The sequence below is a fragment of the Haliotis asinina genome, chromosome 2 (assembly GCF_037392515.1).
Source record: "Haliotis asinina isolate JCU_RB_2024 chromosome 2, JCU_Hal_asi_v2, whole genome shotgun sequence".
NCBI classification, from domain to species: domain Eukaryota; kingdom Metazoa; phylum Mollusca; class Gastropoda; order Lepetellida; family Haliotidae; genus Haliotis; species Haliotis asinina.
The window spans coordinates 65438030-65458058 of record NC_090281.1 but is presented as its reverse complement, the minus strand read 5'-3'; the positions used below and the strand labels follow the sequence as shown (position 1 = coordinate 65458058).

Here is a 20029-nt window from a genome sequence, read left to right as displayed (position 1 = left end):
AACTCATTTCTTACATGCGTCAACACTACGTGTCATGAATGTTATAGGGCACTTCAAATCTACTCCAGGGATAATCTACTCCTGTCACATCTTCTGTACTCCCAGATCAAAGGCAAAAAGATCTCCCGTTCCATTCCAAACTTTGAACCACGTGTTTCCGTGTTTTTCCCAGGTGAACATTTGAGTTACCTTTAAGTGTATTTGTGACAGGTGCTACGGCTGGGAGCTATATGCTCGTCCCTCTACACCTGGTGACATCACAACTTGATAATGATACAAATACATATGTTCTTATCAGTTTCGTCTGGACGAGTACACAGGAAGATTTGAAAGTAGAACCCACGGGATGAATCAATAATAAACATTATCCCTTAAATAACAATTTTATACGATACTATCTGAAGCTATACTTGGCCTCCAAATAACTTGAATATTGCTGACTGCGGAGTTAAACTGAAGTCACTGACTCACTGTACTGCAGATTGTCAGATACACTGTACATAGTGCCTAGATCAACACTTTAAGTACGCAGTGACTCAGACAAGTTGGTGGTCCACCTAGTCGTTAAAAGCGTCTGGTATCATGAAGAACCTAGGACCGCAAACCCTCAATATGTGGAGCTTGTATACTAGGCAATTGAAATCTTGAATTATTTTGCAGAAGATCACACAAAGGGTAATAACGCTACTTAAAGAGGGGTGGGATGGGGGGAGGGGTTATTGGAAATGTGTGATGTTCTTCCAGATGGCAGAGGGTATGATAAGTGTGCTGTTTTACTGATATTTGTGTACTTTGTGGAAATGTGTTTACCTCAGTTCTGTATATGTCATGTTATTCATCGGCAGTAAGAAAATGTGTTATTCTTTTTCCATGTTTGTTTCCCAATATAACGTTACAGTTTTCATCTTTTTGCGTTTAGGCTTCAATATTCCTTGAGGGTCTATTTGCCCAGATGGCATCTTATGCCATATACCTTATACCATATACCTTATACCATATACCTTATAAAATATACCTGACGGTACCTTATACCATATATATACTGAAGTTTAGATAAGTTCTTTCCTGTGATTTATGTTAAACGTCACATGCAACCAAAAAACCAAACACAATTAAAACACAATTATCACTTATTCATGACATATGATATACATTGCTGCTTGTTAAGAACAAATAAACCAAAATTATAAGCATACAATCGCGATTCAAGCGTGCAACATTTTGTACTTGGGCTTACTTCCCTGGAAACGAAACCCTCGGGAGACCGAACCCAGTCATAACGGGTGGGCGTGCACACAAGTGTAACGACGGCTTCCGATTGGCTGGTTCAATTGCTGATACGCTGAGGACACATTTTGTGTACAGAAAGATGATCTGTTTCATGGGCATATTAGAAGTATGGCGAGTCACAAGAAAGATTCTTCATGGATAACAACTTCTTTTATTGTCCTTGATGCGTCGTTTCAGTATGGATTCATATACTGTTGTCAAACAAAATCATATACACTAGAAGACCTTTTTATCCATAAAGAATGTATATAAAGATGTTGGGTTCTGTAAATACATGTTCTCTGAATTTGCGTTCGATCCAATAAAAATCATCTCAGTAGAGACTGTGAAGTACTGCGTGGCTGGAAACTGTCATTCGTCCAAGTACAAAGTAGGACTGACAAGCGTTTGCACCAGTTTCCGCCAGATCCTGTCATCCGTGGAAAAATGGATGTAGTTTGTTTGCAATCCACAGGCATAAAAACATAAAAACAAGTATCACACCTGCCTAAATTATATAATGTGGCAGAGCCAGGACTCGTGTGAACGAGCCATAAATCAGTTTATTTTGCTTATGGCATATAGGGTGATAGGTATTAAGTTCAAATTGCATATTGCATATTATCTTTAGCAGGCAAGCATGCAGACATATAGGTGTCAATAAACTAGACAATGAGCTTTCTCTGTGAAAGAGGCTTCTTCTTACAATCAACATGTTTGAGTAAGGAGTAGATTATTTACTTGTTTGTGTACACAAGCAAGATTAGACTACTGCTCACGACCTCATACTCCTGGCATGCATACTGCTTCAAGCTCCGTGAACCTATTCACCGCGCATGCGTTATGGACGCAGCGCAGCACAGCTGTTGAAACCAGTTTTTCCCCCAGCGCTGGGGGAAATTTCGTGAAACGTTTGAACTGCGATTTCGCGTTTTTTTTCATAGCATTTTTTTCAGCTTTATAGGGTCAATTGGCGTTGTTGATGATTTGTTTCGGTAAGTGCATGCCGAAAGGTATCAGAATCTGCAAAGTTATGTTTTACTTTGCATGTCACCTTTAAGACATTGATACTATGGAAACTCAAAGTTTATATAAAATGTTAATATGTGATGTGCATGGATCCATGTTCATATTTAAAAGAATCTCCTCGCTAAAATGAAATCAGGTCATCTTGAAAATCACAGATGCACCATCAAATTTGATGACATCTAACGACTGATGTTATATCGACGTGTTATATCTACCTATATACCTCATGGTGATGATAAGAGTTCAGGAGGAGTTATTTTCCAGTACACGCCATGTAACATCTGTTTCATGAACGTTCAGGCTAAATTAGGCCTTCAGTAACCCATGCTTGTTGTGAGAGGCGACTAACGGGATCGGGTAGTCAGGCTTACTGACTTGGCTGACATATGTCATCGTAATTGCAATTTGCGTAAATCGATACTCATGATATAAGTCGCCGGATTGTCTAAGTACAGACCGACAACATATATTTGGAATATTGCAGTGTGCGGCAACAAACAAACAGACAAACAAACAAACAAACAAACAAACAAACAATCAAACAAACAAGGTAACATCTGTCACCGCGCACAGCTGCAAAATTGCGGCGTCATGAAATATTCACCCTCTCAACTTAAAGTGTTAGTTCCTTCTGTTTGTTGCAACTTAGACAAGGCTTAGACAAAAATCGTCTACCATCAGTATAAATAAAGAATGCTTGGAAGTGTGAATGAAAATAACGCATTCCCCAGAGATAGGAAGATGCGTTAGAAGTGTGTATATTTCATCAAATACTTTAGTCATGCTCACTTTTAGCGCAATGACGTTCTGAACAGTATTTGTTTTCACTAATGTTTCACAGAGACATAAGCAGAACTACAAGAGTTATTGTTCTCGCATTTTTCACGCGAGATCCGCCGTCGACAATGACGCAGTGAACGGAGTGTTTTAAAAGTATTTTATCGGCGCTTCAAACTTATGAACTGTTCTTACCGTGGATGTGGGATCGTGGATGATGCTTTCCCTACTGGAACACCTGTCCGCTGTCTACACACTGTCTACACATTGTCTGTCTGCGGGAGAATATATTTTTAATACGGAATATATGTGGACAGACCTATGACAAAACAAGTAAATGTTACTGGTACCTGATGATACTGAATTCTGCCATTCTGGACTTGTGCCGCTGAGAAACATAAGGTTGAATGAAGAAGGTTCAATGTATGTCGTTCATATGACAAATAAGGGATTCTGTTATGACTTATTGGTATGTATGTATGTATGTATGTATGTATGTATGTATGTATGTATGTATGTATGTATGTATGTATGTATGTATGTATGTATGTATGTATGTATGTATGTATGTATGTATGTATGTATGTATGTATGTATGTATGTATGACATGAGTACATAACAGGTAGATACGAAAAACTAAGAATTTTTAGAAGAATGACGCATATTATGTTATAATATGCATTAGGCATGTATTACAGCCACTTTTTTGAGCTTTTTTCGAGTTTCCCAAATGAATCCGCAATATTCCCCACCATATATTTCAGCTGATTTGTTTGAATCGGTGTTTGTTTTGTTATTGGTTGACAAATGAAGTGAAACAACAATGGACATGTTTTTGTGACTAACAGCAAAAACGTATCCAAAAATTGATATTTAGTTCCAGCCACGCTGTAATTGATTTCTGTAACTTTCTCCGTAGGTATATGACAAAAGCAATAGGAAGGTGTGTGATAATGACAGATGCTGTACTCATATTCCTTGTGGTGTGGTGGAGAAAGACGTGATTACGTGTAATTAAGCAGCGAGCCTTAATAAAACCAGAATTGATCAATATAGGCTCCATAAATAGTTACGCTTAACAAAATCGTTTAGCAGCAAAGACATCAAAACCGATACACTCCCATCAATACACGTTCAATGCAAAGACAACAGTAAACACGAATGTCAAGTATAATAATAATCTAATTGCAACCTTTGACATCTTAAACACAAGGCTTTTGACTGAATCAAACAAGTGTGACAGAACAAAGATGGACATGGCTACATAATAATCTGACACATAGTGAAGTTTGATACATGAAACAGGTAAGACACAACATAGATTAGCCTGGCTGTATAATACATAGTGACGTTTGATAGAATCAAACAAGTGAGACACAACATGGATGGATATGTGAATAATACATCAAAATATATACACAGCTTCTGGAGTAATCGAGACATTACATATTCTGTATAACACACATAAAATCCACATAGTGACTCACTCGTTGTATATTTCACGTTAAATATTACTTTACCAAGCAACTATTAAGTAATTTCACTTGTGAGTATACATCGATGTGGGAATACTCCTGTTCACTTCATATCTGCTTTATATATGCTATGGTCGTAAGCCTGTCAGTTGAATTATTCAACGCCCGTCATTCGACTGCCCATTATAAGGGGTGAGTGATTGAAAAGAATTGGGTTTTACGCTGCCTTTAGCAATATTCCAGAAAAACCACGGCCGGGGACACGGAAATGGGCCTCATACAATGTACCCATGTGGAGAATCGAACCCGTGCCTTCGGCGTGACAAGCAAAAGCATTAACTACCGGGCTACCCCACCGCCCCCATCATAAGGAACGTGACACGAATAGGAAACATGTGAGTTAACTTCTTTCAATCACGTGACTTTCAACGTGGTATGTAAGAACCGGTAATATCTACGAATAAATCAGTCACTGTGTATTGTTCTTGACGAACGTTAGCAATGACATTACATCTGTTTTGTGAATCATTGATTCATACGGAGTTCCTTCAGTTCAATGCCCCCCATGAAGCGAAGCTGGTCGATGTGCTCGACCTCCACCTCGTGACTCTCCGTGAACACCTCGTCATCACCGACAGATAACTGGAATAGCAACAAATAATACACTTTGTACCTACCATTGATTACACAGAATGCATGTATGAAGTATCTGGATGGATGTGTCCATACTTTTATAGAGATTCTGTGACGTGCCCAAACACAGCCACACAACAATCGACATCAAGGAATATGATAATTGTTCTTCAAAGGCAAAGGACACATGAGCTTAAATTCTTTGACCTTTAATTCTTTGGTGGTTTGGTCAGAACATATACATTGACAAAATCCTCCTCAGGACGTTGAGTAGTCCTCACTACTACCTGCTGCTCTGTGTTATTTCACGGTGCTACTTTAATACCTCAGTTGGAAAAAAAACCCCAAACATCAAGAAGACATGTCCCACTTTAAGTCCGCTAGTGCAAGAGTGTTTCAATTACCATCAATGAAATGCTCTAACCCGAAACCAGGAAGGCAGGCAGACAAATAAAAGTTACACCTGTGTGCATACAGAACCATAGAACACAAGGGACAACACTGATGTCAAATGCAATAAGTTTATATAATTTAAATTGCAGTTCAAGGGTTCAAACAGAACACATTCTCTATGATATTACATATTCTTGGGGATTGTTACCGTGAATTCGGCGCTTGATATTTTCAGACTGCATTTAAAGTCCTTTGCAGGTTTGTAGAATGCCGCGGTTGAAATGATGGTGTGTTCGTTCTTGACGTTTGTCTTGTACCCCCTTTCAAGATTGCCGTCTTCACTCGCCTTCATGTACAACGCGATTTCACTGCCAGCACCTATCTCCATCTGGAACCTGAGACATTTCATATCAACGAATGTAGTAAGTTAGTACCCACAATGCAGCAGTCGTATGCCTTCCTACAAAGTCAGCACACAGTCAAACGTTTTCTTCAGATTCGCAAGGTCAGAGAAACATTGTCCTCAGATTCCCCGTATCAGGGACGTGGAATTACAGCGACGTGTTTCTTAACTCATGCTGGTTGTTGCACCTACTCTCATAACATACTAGGGACATGTGTAAAATATTATACTTGACTTTGAGATTTTTCAGGACAGAATCGTTAAGATCATGGAAATGACTACAATTACAAACTAACAATGGTGACTCTCATTCTATTAACTGCACAGAATTCCGCTCATAATACCAGCTTTATCATTCGTTTGACAACTTACTCTTTTCCAAAGGAGCGGCCTACGAATTCAATCACCGTTCCAGACTTGGTAGTGAAGGGGATTGATTCATTGAATGGCACCGTCTGAAACACAACATCCTGTTTCATAGTCAACACAAGTATTGAAGGTGGTTATTCTGTTTTGTTTCTTGTTGTGTCATACAAATGGTAATAATATGACGGTTCTCTGAACCGGTGTGTAGAAATTAAACTGGCCATAAAGCGTGCAAAACCGTGAAACAATACAATCTCGTGCAATCGCATGTTCAATTTTGCTCTTTGTGACCGAGTGGGCAGTATACGCGAATGTGCAGCAGCTCATAAAACAACTGTGTGGTAGTGTCATGGGTAGGCTTGACGCTGGACCGTACATTGCAGCAGTTGCATGAACTCATATTCAGAAAACCCTTGGCGAGAGAGGGGCACCGCTGCAGAGGGATTATGACTCCAACCTCCACAAACCAAACATAGGACCTATCCTGACGCAATTTCATCGCACTCAACCTTCATGGTAGACCCTCGGACATGCCAGATTCAACCAAAGCAGAACAGGTTATCATTCATTGATGGCTCATATTGCACTTTGGAAATGACTGGATCCGGATGTAATCAGGGACTGGGATGTCAGGCACATTGTTGTGAAGTTGTGGATTAATTTGAAGGGGTCAGCCTGATGGTTTTGGGAAACGTTTGTGCCAACGGGCGATCTCAATGACTGTCGTCCAAGGTTCTGTGATACAGATTTGATACAGTTTAAATTTGTTCCCAGACGTTCTGCCATTCATTTCAACATGATAACGTTACACCCTATGGATGAAACCGTGATTAATCAGTGGGTCAAAAAGTCCATGCTGGCGCACTTTTGCTCCATTACATAAGTGGTCGCCGATGGAAACGTCTCAACACTGGATCAGCTAGGGACTTCTGGATCTAAATCCCACTATGATTCCTGATTGTTCGGTAGCCTTACCCCATGTCCATCAGTCCCAGTGACGTAAAACCAAACGTGCAGAGTTTGTTCAGGAGTGGGAACTTTTGGTGTAACAGTATAACTTCTCGGACGGTCTTGAGGTGAACGGAGGCTGGTATACGGATCCAATAAAGGAGATTTGGTGATCTAGCAATATGACGTGCAATTACAGACTGGGTCTCTCAAGCTTGAAGAGGTCACATGGCGTATATTGTCCTTGGCAGCATGAAGTCGACAAATATGTATCAAAAAGACTTGTTTCTGCACGATTGTCACAACTTATAGCAGTGTCAGTAAAAAGCAAAAGTGGCCAATACTATGTGCAGTTTCGGAATAGTTTGATAACATTGGCCTGTACGTAAAAGAAAATAGAATCCCTTGACGTTTTGTGCAATGAGACATCGACTAGAAATACGAATTCAGAATAAACAATATACTCATCGTTTGATATTAAAAAAATGAGTGAAGGCTGATTTGTGAAAATCTTCAGAAATATCCATCGTTTTTATTCTAACAACAACTGTAAACAAACATACTAGAGACGATTATTCAAGTAGACAGAGAAAATTCGAACATGTCTGTGAATTCATGCTGTATTTAAAATTGAAGGCGGGTTCGCGGGTTCGTATGTGGCTTATACTTGTAGACCACGGATGACACTTGTGGACAGAAATTTCTGAATAAGGACTTGTGAACTCGAACTAGTTCAAAGCCACTTTACTAAGAATTGTAAGTTAAATCCAATGAAACATGTGTGTCAATTGACCCCATATAATATCATAATTATAACACGTCATAATGTGAACATATGTGTGAACACTATATGGGTTCATCATGAGAGTTTGTTTTCTTACTATACTCTCTGAAATTATAAATATTCATCGTTCTTTTAAAACTGAATTTAACTTAAATGCCGATTTCATTGTGGCCACGTCCTGTTTTTCTTTCGCCGTTTCGTTCACTATGTCGCCAATATTTCTTACGTCATTTTGACGTTTCCATTGCAGCTTTCCCGGGACGGCTCCACATTATGTTAACCATATAAAAGATCATGGTAATATAAAAAAATATACATGGAGAGACATACCGGTTTCGACCAGCGAGTTAAGGCACATGGTCCCATCTCGGGCCAAAAGCCATCGGCGTCACATTTCACAGAGTCGGCTTTTCCAACGAAGATGGCGTCGCTTTCACATACCGTACGCGCTACCAGGAAACCTCCCTCAGAGAAAACGCCTGTTTTCCCGTTAGGTATCACATCATTTGCAAGGGGAGGGCAAAATGCTGAAAAGATAATATGTTAAGAGCGTAATCTCCCAAATCTTACAAACCAAACATCGGGTTCTGAGCAATGGTTTCCAAATTCCGTAGTCTTATCGGTCGATTCTGGTAAAACATGCTTACTTAAAACATGGCGCTCAGTCTCACTATGGCGAGGTTGGCAGAACTTAGCAATTTCTTGATAGCCACGGACACGGGTCCACCGCTTTGAGCTTAAGCATTGTCATGTCATTGCCTTGTTGAAACAAACAGGTATTGACTTTCTTCCCGATGTAGCAGTTGGTGTGATTGACCTACACCTGAAAGCTCTGTTAAAACAGCTCATTACGTTTCTACTTACGTTTACGGTAGGTAAAGCCAGGAGCTGCTACCAGAGACGACTCTGAAGATTTGAACATGGTGGAGTGAAGCCTGCAGCTGCCCTCAGCTTCGTTGTAGAAGAAAGACATGCAGCCTTTTGTCTCCATACACTTGATGCCACACTCGTTATCAGTAGAGATGCCACTCAATGTGAACTGAAGGTCAGTATTACTTGTCTTGTCCCCCATGAATTTGTCAACCTTGAACTCTACTTTTAAACAAGCATTACAACATGCCATTGCAATGTACACCAACAGGAAAACATACACCGCCATACCCAATGGAGGTCCGTGCTAAATGTGTGACTCTCAATAACCTATATACTAGACGTAAGCAGAAATCACATTTGGTATCGATATTTAGGTCAGGGTACTTCATGGCGGATCCAAAGGTAAAATAGCTTTCGTTGTACGTTAATGGATTAATAAATTATCGATTATCCAATAATGTTATCAGTGTTCTACTTCCTGACCGATCCCCAAGATTACGAATATATTTAGCCGGCCATTTTCATAACCGCCTCACTGCAAAAAAAAAAAAAATAAATAAATAAAAAAAATAAAAGTGAGTCAATACTTTGGAAACCTGCTTTTCATAATTTACCAGGATCTTTATATTGCGTGTTTGATTTGTTTGTCTTAACCACATCTATGATGTTTCAGCCACCTCCAACATGAAGATCCAACTGAAATAGTGTTCACTTTCAAAGTGTTCAACCAAACAGATAGATATAGTATTGGAATTACTGATATTATAGTGCACGCGTTGATGAAAGTTTCTGGTTTTCATGTTTATCAATACAATTCGGTGATATCTTAGACGGTATACTGGTTTCATTTATTAAGTTTGAATGAGTGAAATCTTTTTATCCTGGACGTATAAAATATGATGAAATACATCTTTATGGACAACAAATTTTTTGTTGCAATTAGCAGCCTGATCTAAACCCTTGATGATGAATACTATTTCTGTTTCTGGTATGAATTCCCTATTGATTCGAACTGACGTCCGACCCCATGTTGGTATGTGTCGCAACGTATTGCAATACAGCCTACATATATACGGGAAAAAAACCCATAACACTGATTAATAATCACAATATCCAAGAGCATTCTGGATGCGAATGGCTGCCATTGAGCCATTGACCATTGAGCCAGTTAATGAAGGTTTACAAAAGTTTGTAAGTGGAGTGTAATGCAATAATTATGTAGATTCCCACCCTAGTGTTCTTCGTAATGCTGAATACTGGAAATCAGTCTTAATCGGTCATTCAGAAAACATACTGCTGGCGATGATGTTGGATTGAGTTCCAAAAGAAGACAAACGACCCAAAAACAAATATGTCCGTACGTATCAACAATTGAAATAGAAAAGCAAATGGTTCACGGTATCCATAGGAACAGGGCACCTGACATATCCATAACAACACACCTGAACTGATTGCTTAACAATCTTTTCATTGCTTTTAGGTCATAACAATTAACGACTGAATTTTCATCTAAGTGAAAGCGGGCTGAAACTATGTAGCTGGCATATCTATTGGTTACCATGTGATGATGGTATTTGTCAACAAACTCACATTTGGTGTCTACAACAAATTACAGTCAATAACGTGTATATCCTCCATTTGCCCGGATCACGGCCTCTGTTTTTCGACCCATACCCCTAACAAGGCGTTGTAACTGATTCATGGGTCTCATGGCTTCCATGAACATACAGGTCAAATACTGCCCAAAGTCTGTTCTTGTATATATAGTCAGTGATATTTCAATTGCTTCGAACTAACAGGAAATTTTATCTATTTTCATATGGGGGTGCTTACCTTTTTCCCCCATGTATACAAGAACAACCCCCACGTCCTGTGACAGGACAATCAGTACTGTCAGTATGTCAACAGAACATATGCTGAGGGAAACAAATAAGGGAACACGTGAAAGTATCGGCGTTTCTTTATTCATTTCCAGGTTTCTTCACAGGCTTTCTATCGGGATTTGGGTGAAAGTCTGACATCACAGGATCACTGCAATGCGATGGTGTTCCCTTATCTGTTTCCCTCAGTATATTCCTATCACTTTGGAATAATCATTGTATAGAACGAATGCACAGACATTAAATTATACACATTTAATTGAGCACAGTAAAACTGTTCAAAGTTAAGCAGTGCATTTTATATTTTGAAGAGTGGATGTTAGTGTGTGCCCATATTGACCTTTTCTCCTTCAGTTGATTGTAGTGATGTGCATTGAGCCTAATATTCATCTACTGACGTAGGGCCACTTACTTCATTGCATGAATCCCAGACGGGTCGTTAAATGTCATCGGTCTGTTAACATGTCTGTTGGTATTCCTCAATCACATCCTTTTAGGATAATCGATAACTTGACTTGGAATTTCGATCACTCAGAGCACATTTCGGATTTTAATAAACGCATCGACAGATTTCCTTTGTACAGACTAGACTAGAGGATTTAGTTCAATAAAATAGCCTTCACTTTATCATTAGCCCCCACGCAAAACGCAATATGCGATATTCTGACTATAAGTACCATACAAAAAGGAAAAAAAAAATCGATACTAAATCTGCAGTTTGTCCTCTTTTCATAATTGTTGCTGACAATCGAAGTATGATATTGATCTGTGTATTAATAACCAGTTTCTCAGTTTCTCGCTGGCTGCTGCAATGCATTGAACATCATCGTGGGTAATGCAAGTGTAATACGATGTATAACTTTAACGACTCGAATTTGTATCATTAGACCTCACGACACATACTCATAACCCCAGTGGGGAGGGGGTGGGGTGGGGGGGGCCGTGGGGTTGGGGGTTGCCAGGTGGTTAAACCGTTTGCTCGTCACACCGAAGACCCGGGTTCGATTCTCCACATGGGTACAATGTGTGATGCCCATTTTCTGGTGTCCCCCGCCGTGATATCGTTGGAATATTGCTAAAAGCGGCGTAAAACCAAACGCCGATGAGATCTCCCGACACGTATTGCCAGCTCTTCATAACCCGATGAGATCTCACGACAAGTATAGCCAGCTCTTCATAACCCGATGAGATCTCCCGACACGTATAGCCAGTACATCATAACCCGATGAGATCTCCCGACACGTATAGCCAGTACTTCATAACCCGATGAGATCTCCCGACAAGTATAGCCAGTACTTCATAACCCGATGAGATCTCCCGACACGTATAGCCAGTACATCATAACCCGATGAGATCTCATGACACGTATAGCCAGTACATCATAACCCTATGAGATCTCATGATACGCATAGCCAATACATCATAACCCGATGAGATCTCCCGACACGTGTAGCCAGCTCTTCATAACCCGATGAGATCTCCCGACACGTATAGCCAGTACATCATAACCCGATGAGATCTCACGACACGTATTGCCAGCTCTTCATAACCCGAAGACATCTCACAACGCGTATAGACAATACGTCACAATCTGATGAGATATGCAGTACTTTACAACCCGATGAGATATCACGACTCCTATAGTCAGTACTCCAGAACCCGGTGAGATCTGACGATTCGTATAAACAGTACTTCGAATTCACAATCTGATGAGATCTCACGACATGTATAGATTTGTCTTCAAAGCCATATGGTATCTCACGACACGTGTAGATAGTACTCTACAATCCGTTGAGATATCACAACAGATATAGACAGTACTTTACAACCCGAGGAGTTCCTAACACATGTAGAAGTTGCAAGTGCTGTCAGTGTTTGTGATTGGATATGGCAGTCATGTACTCTTCAATAAAAGAAATGGATGCTTGGAAAAGAAAGATTTTCCAACCGTACAAAATAAATTGATTTCAAATACATCTTGCATGGAAGAACATGAAGCACTTTGCAACCTCTAGTATGCATGAGATGACCGACTCTGAAGGGTGATAGGGATAAAGTGGAAACATTCATTTGTGATACTATTGAATAACTAGCATGTGATAACAGAAACGTTTTGTCGAACATCTATATATCGGAAGAAAAGAATCTCTAAATGGCAATTTGAAACGTTCACCAGCGTGTTCGACTGATAGTGACGGTGACACACACGTCCCTGTCAAGTTCAAGGCGTGGTCACTGGTGTCAAGACTCATTCCTGTCCACAGCCATTCTCTTGACGTTCTACTGATGGTCAGCACTGAAGAGTCATGCTCGAAAGACAAAAAAGACACATTCGTCATGCACACAGGGAAAACAAAGGGTGTTGCTGTCCCGATAGTGATGTCCAGTGTCGGACAGGCCATACATAGGATGTTTGCTTCAACAGTTGTCTTTGCCCAGTTACTTTGTCGCGTGTATGGTCATCCAAGTTTCAGGACTCACTGAATAATTTAATAGTCACGGTATATATGACCAAATGTGACTTCTATTGATTACAGTTGTATATCAATCCTCATGATCGCTGTTAATTACAGTTGCTTATAAACTCCATGAGATCTATTGTTTACAGTTGAATATATGTCTCCACAAGCTCTACTGATTACAGTTGCATATCAACCTCCAAGAGCTCTAGTGATTATAGTTGCATATCAACCTCCATGAGGTCTATTGAGCCCGTGAATGATAACATTGTGATGGTCCAGAGTTCCCGTATTACGTGGTTGTAAGTCATGAAAGACACGCCATTCACCAGCACCTGTAAGAAGTAATGAAATCAATGAGCCTGCGCTGTAAAATATCCCATGGCAGATAGGGATCAGATATCTTTTGGAGTCAGAGGTTCAGTATCGTAACATAATATCTAAGTGGCGGTTTGTGGACATGTGCGTGGAGCTCAGGTCACAGTCTGTTGAAGTTAAGCAACGGTGATCGCGGACGGTGTTCGGATGAGTGATCGTGTTTGACAGCTTTACTCCTGAGAGTTTCTAGGACTTCAGTCTTGCTCCACAACGAAGCACATGTGATGCCTGTAGCCTCACCTCAGGCAGGTGAGTTTGTTCATAATTGCCTCTGCCCACCCAGCACTATAACTGGGTACCTGTTATGATACAATGGCAGTCTGAATTGGAACCTTTAGCGTCTGACAGACGGTTGGTTGTATTCTCCACAGGGAGCGTTCTGAACTCGCTGACCAGGGGTAATATATCAGCGCTTTGAATATGCAATATACATGAATAAATACGCAATATACATGGACTGTATTATTGTTATTAAGTTTGTGTTCACTTAACAGCGGGAAGGTTTAAGAAACTGCCTTACCCATTGTAGCACCCATTATATATCACCCCCCACCCCAACAAAATATAAATAGATAAATAAATATACTGAGTAAAAAAAACAACAACTTCACATTCTTTCGTCAGGGCACTATAAAAGAACAAGCGATGGTTAAGATGGTTGAATTGTTATTGATTTCATTGCTGAGATCTGTGTGATGTACTCGATACACTAACAGTGCCACAATCAGTCCCATTAGGTTACACCACCGTTCCAAAACATGGGTATACAGAATGTCAAGTCACAAGAATAAAAATTCGAAATTTCTTAGGTTGGTTCCTAAAACCACGAAGACTTCTCCTAAGTGCACCCCATACGTGCTCTATTGGATTAAGGTCAGGGGACCTCGATGGCCAGTCCATGACGTTGCTTCAAGCGTTTTGAAGGAAATTTCGTGTCAACATCGCGGTATGCGGTCAAGCATTATTATAGTGGGGCTGTAGACCTGGGCCATGAGTATCCATGAAAGGAAGTTCAGGGGTGAGCACCTGGTCGCGGTAATCAGCAGCTGTGGAGTTTCCACGGATGACCAGAAGTCGGGAACGGTTGTCCCCACAGAAAGCACCCCACACCGTGCAACTTCCGCCCCGAATCTGTTGACTTCCTGTACCCAACATTAGGCATACCGTTCACGACGTTGTCTCCAGACTCTGTGCCTGCCGTCAGCGAATCTGAGGGTAAACCTGGATTCATCGCTAAAGACGACTCGATTTCAGCCTCTTTGGGTCCATGAGAGGTGACGTTGGGCCCACAGCAGACGTTGACGTTGATGAAACGAAGTCAATACTGGCCCCCGATATGGACGTCGAGATTAGAGATTGGCAGCCTGCAACCTATTTCGAATGGTCTGTGAGGACAGTCGACCTCTAAACATCTCAGCCCTGGCAGAAATCTGTCACATAGGTCACGTAGGACGATTTGACGGTCTTCTGCTCGTGACGTCACACGTGGACGACCCGACCTTGGGCGATCAGAAGTGGTACCAGTTTGTTGTAGATGACCTCCCAAGTCATACACGATACGACGACTGCATCCCATTGCTCTTGCGACGTCAATAACTGGCCTTCCCGCTTGCAACATGCCAACGGCACCTTCAAGTAACGTTAGAACTGAGGTTTAAAAGTGTTTTTTTCCCCATTTCTTGAGGTCAATGCAAACGAAGCAAATGAAGAAAACTTCGATGCGAAGATCACGTGATCAACTGCACTTGCAAAACCTGATTTGGCACTGACGTCATTTGCACGACGAATGAATGGGTTTAAGTGAACGATAGGGATACACAGATGTATCATCAAAGCAAAATTATTCATTATTTTTAAAAATTACATTTTGTGAAGTTTCTTTTTTGACACTGTATACGTAAACAAATAACAACATGATAAATAGCTAACTACCTGACAGGACACCGTCAGACTTACATGTAACAGTAAACAAACAGCAAAATCTGAAAATTCAGTAGTTAATGTTAAAGTACGAGATCTATGCCAGTACGAGATTTATGACACAGTGGGGGCAGTATTAATGTTTACAGTGAATACGCTACTGCGGTCATGAGTGCAAGCCGAGCACATCTTTAGTTTATCCTCTCAGCCATTACAGTCTATCATGCAACGATGTTATTAATATGCTTATATACCCGTGAAGGTCCCGGGGTGGAATAGGCCTTCAATAACCCATGCTTGCCATAAAAGGCGACTAAGCTTGTCTTAAGAGGCGACTAACGGGATCGGGTGGTCAGACTCGCTGACTTGGTTGACAGATATCGTTGGTTCCCAATTGCGCAGATCGATGCTCATGTTGTTGATCACTGGATTGTCTGGTCCAGACTCGATCATTTACAGACTGCCGCCATACAGCTGGAATATTGCTGAATGCGGCGTAAAACTAAACTCACTCACTAATATGCTTATGTACTGTTCTGATATTCAGTAGTCGAATTCACCAACAGTGATATATACAGTGCTTACGATACGAACCATACGGACGTCCAATTCCTGAACTCGTCAGCTCGCGTTTTGCTGTGTGCTATAGTTAGGTGTTTATCAAATGGTGTTCATCAAATGGTGGTGCTCTTTGAGCGCGGATCTATTGCTGGCAATCCAAGAAACAAATTTCGTTCAATGTTCTGACACGTCTAATTAAAGGAAATATGTACAGCGGTTATGGCCGTTACATAACTGGATCAGCTTGTTCATGATGTAACTTTGATTTTTGAATGTCCTTTATGTCATTGTACGCAATTCTTATGTTATTCTAAGAAGCAAGGCACAATTACAGTCTGTGTGTAGTACTATCCTGAAGCGATCGTTTCGTATTTCCAGACTAATATTCATATCAGTGGACACGTATCGGTGTTCTGCTACGAGGTGAAGGTTCAAGGAGAAACAATAACGAAGAAAGAAATAAAATATACATATTAACAAAAAGCACAAAACATAATCAATACATCACTGAAACAGTTTACACTGAGATCAATGATCTGCTGACCTGATATCTGGCCTCAGTGACCTGTACACTACAGGTGAACACACTGGGGTAGGGGGGGAAGGGCTGTGTTGTTGTGTCCGTGAGATGCAACAACCATCGGTCCGTGAACGTGTCCAATACCACAGAGTCTGACCCGCTCACTGCCATGTGCAGAGCAATTACATCCGAGTCATTGTATAGATTCATTGCCCATCTGAAATGAAATGCCATTATCTTAAGAAATTCTGTAGGTATTTGTAAAGTATTCACAACGGAAACTCCCAGGTTCCATGCTTACTTCTAAATATCCTACAGTAAGCTTGGTTGACAGTGACACTGGTAGCCGATAACACTCTGATAGTTCCTTACCAACCAATGCAGACATCCCTTAACAGATGGAATTCCTGGTTGGGGTGACTGTCGAGATGGAAAACGAAATAGATGGATATTCTATTGCAACATCCTATTGCGATCATCTATTGCAATAACCTTACAATAAGTTTATTCTCCTTACTTGTCTCATTTATGTAATTTCTCAAACAAATGTGTAATTCATGTGAAAAGAAAACAAAAAAAGATAAAGTAGTTTCAGTACCTTTTAATGGTTGACGAGAAACCGGAAACCCAGAAAAAGTAAATGGTCCATGAAATGGACGAGGCTGCAAGTCTGCACCCAAACATCATAAAGTTAGTTTTGCACTCCGCATTTATCAGTGGATGGTAAATACTAATATATCGATACTCATACGTATCATCGATAGGTTTTCGTTTCTACAATCGATTAATGGCTATCGGAGACTCAACAATTGCACTGCATCGATAGCTCGATTATTCGATGCATCCTTGCAGCCCTAGTATTTAGTGTTAAATTCCGACCTGAACGGTACTCGGCTTCTAAAGAATGTCAGAAACACATGGTCACGGATTCGAATCTCGTTTCGCCATCAAAATGTAGCTGTGTTTCCATGATTTCTCGAAACTAGAAATTACTTACACGTCGCCCGTAGCATGTTGACGTGCAGTGAAGGTGATGTTGGCTCCAGGGTGCAGTGCCCCCGGGATTGGTTCGGCAAACTGTAACATTAAACATTGTCACAACGTACACTGTTGTTTTGGCTGGTATGGAACGTAGAACATTTAATATTTGGATACAGAAACATCCGAAACTACTATAATTTACTTCACAAAATTAATTATAATAATGATGTGTATATCTATAACGCGCCAAACCCCACACCCGGTATGCTCATAACGCTGGCAATGCACAACACATCACTACCCCAGATAACCCAAGCAGTCTGTTAGGCGCTAGAAAGTTACATCTACATGACTTATCCTACCAGGTACCCATTTTCGGGAGGGTGGAGAGAGGATAAGGTGACATTACATGTACTGCTTGTGCTTCGTTGTAGGAAAGGGCTGTAGTAAGAGACGCTCTCAGGAGTCAAGCTACCAAACACGGTCACCGCCCTCAACCTAATCTGATTTGTGACCCGACTCTCTGCACAGGACCACACAACAACATAACATTGAATCTACCTCATGTGTCACACATTAAAATATAGTAAATCTCTAAAGATCCAGATCAAATTAGACATTTTGGTATTAAAACTGGTTAAAAGGGATATGAATATATAAATATCAGAATGCCAGTAGTAGTTCTAATATACTTATTTCTCGACATATCATCGGCTAGACATATACAAAGAAAATGGTACTCGTGTTAAATTACATTCAGGTTACACATGTTATATATCCTTTGTTCTTATATCAAGCCTATATACCCATCAGATTCTATTAGCAAATCATGAGATGAACAGCGGAATTGAGCAAGACTTAATTTTTCTTACATACAACACAGACAGATGCTGTTCTTTTTTTGGATAGATTGTTTAATCAATTAATAACAAAAACATTTGCCAGAGAGAGATATATTTTCATTCCAGTCGTGCACGTACATATCTCTTTTTTGTTCAACAGATAACAGGAATAATGGGTTATTGCTATTTTATGAGCATTAGTATACGCAAAAAACAAACCTGGGTCACTGAAGACTAAAACTAACCATGATATTCACAGATCTTCTCGTTTAACTCATAAGCGAAAAAAAAAATACCCAACCCCAAAACCAACCAACCAGCAAATTAAACAAAACCCTTAACAAACAACGAAGCCAAAGCAAATAAAACAAACAAAAAAGAACAATCAAAAAGCACATCTCAAGAACATACCGAAATGGGATTACGCCAGTGAGTTCGTCTGCAAGAACCAAACATCTCAGGCCATAGTCCGTCATCGTCACATTGTAGAATATTGCTCTGACCGATGAAGCTATAATCGGTGCTGCAGGTTACATTCATTGTCACGACTCCACCTACATTGGATGTCTCAATGTGGGTAGATGTGAGGGTGTCCGTGTTGATGGCTGGACATGGAACTGTGACAATGACAATATTGAACATAGAGCTTTGTCAGTGTCGTATTTACGGGTGCTCGTGGGACTATGACAATAACACTGATGGGTTGATATGGATCTCTGACAATGTCATAATAACGGAAGGATATGGATCTCTGATAATGGCATATTGACAGGTGGATCTGGATCTCAGTCTCTGGATCTGGAGCTCTGCCAATGATACATTGACGGGTGGGTTTGGATCTCTGACAATGACTTAGTGACAGTAGTTTTATCGAACTATGACAAGGACATATTGACAGGTGGATATGGATCTCTGACAATGACATATTGGTTGGATATGGATCAATGACAATGCCATCTTAACGGGTTGATCAAGAACTCTGACAATGGTATACTGACGTTGGATGTGGAACTCTGACAGTAGCATATTGACTTCGGATATGGACATATTACTTTGACAATGATATTGGATGGTGGGACAAAAGAAGTGTGACGATGGCTTAATGGTGGTCAGAATCGCTTACATGCATATATGAATAGCCTCATAGTTTTTTGTTTTACTTTGTTTTACTCTATAAATGTCTGTTCCTTGAAAATATCACAAATTACAATGCTGCGTGGCTGATTGTACCCTTTATTGTGGCTAGAAGAATTCGGAACGCTTAGTTTTTATACTGTGTATATGAATTTACAATGCATATGCCAATCCGAACTGATAATTTACTAAAAGAATCACTCTCTAAAATTTTAAGTAATTCGTGGAACATGCTTACCTCTGAAGTAATGGTATCCAGTGTCAGTCTGTAATGTCACATCCTCTGCCCTGATTGTGTCAGATCGAAGTCGGCAAATTCTCGATAGGCTATTGTAGAAAAATGATATGCAGAGATTTGTCTGAAAACACAGTATTGCACAATCGCCTTGGCTGTCTGTTCCAT

At 40.4% G+C, this 20029-nt stretch overlaps 2 protein-coding genes across 2 annotated transcripts; both read right to left on the bottom strand.

Moving 5' to 3' along the window:
* Nucleotides 1-4240: 4240 nt before the first annotated feature.
* LOC137272805 (uncharacterized) lies at nucleotides 4241-9265 on the bottom strand. Its single transcript, XM_067805207.1, has 5 exons — nucleotides 8943-9265; nucleotides 8409-8605; nucleotides 6353-6435; nucleotides 5786-5972; nucleotides 4241-5193 (listed from the first exon to the last, which is right to left on the bottom strand). The coding sequence occupies exons 1-5, from the start codon at nucleotides 9235-9237 to the stop codon at nucleotides 5077-5079; spliced, it is 879 nt and encodes a 292-aa protein (XP_067661308.1). The 5' UTR covers nucleotides 9238-9265; the 3' UTR covers nucleotides 4241-5076.
* A 4240-nt stretch (nucleotides 9266-13505) lies between these two features.
* On the bottom strand, nucleotides 13506-18929 carry LOC137273074 (uncharacterized). Its single transcript, XM_067805526.1, has 4 exons — nucleotides 18904-18929; nucleotides 17667-17746; nucleotides 16694-16886; nucleotides 13506-13625 (listed from the first exon to the last, which is right to left on the bottom strand). Exons 3-4 carry the CDS (start codon nucleotides 16877-16879, stop codon nucleotides 13506-13508), a joined length of 306 nt encoding a protein of 101 aa, XP_067661627.1. The 5' UTR covers nucleotides 16880-16886; nucleotides 17667-17746; nucleotides 18904-18929.
* Nucleotides 18930-20029: the final 1100 nt, after the last annotated feature.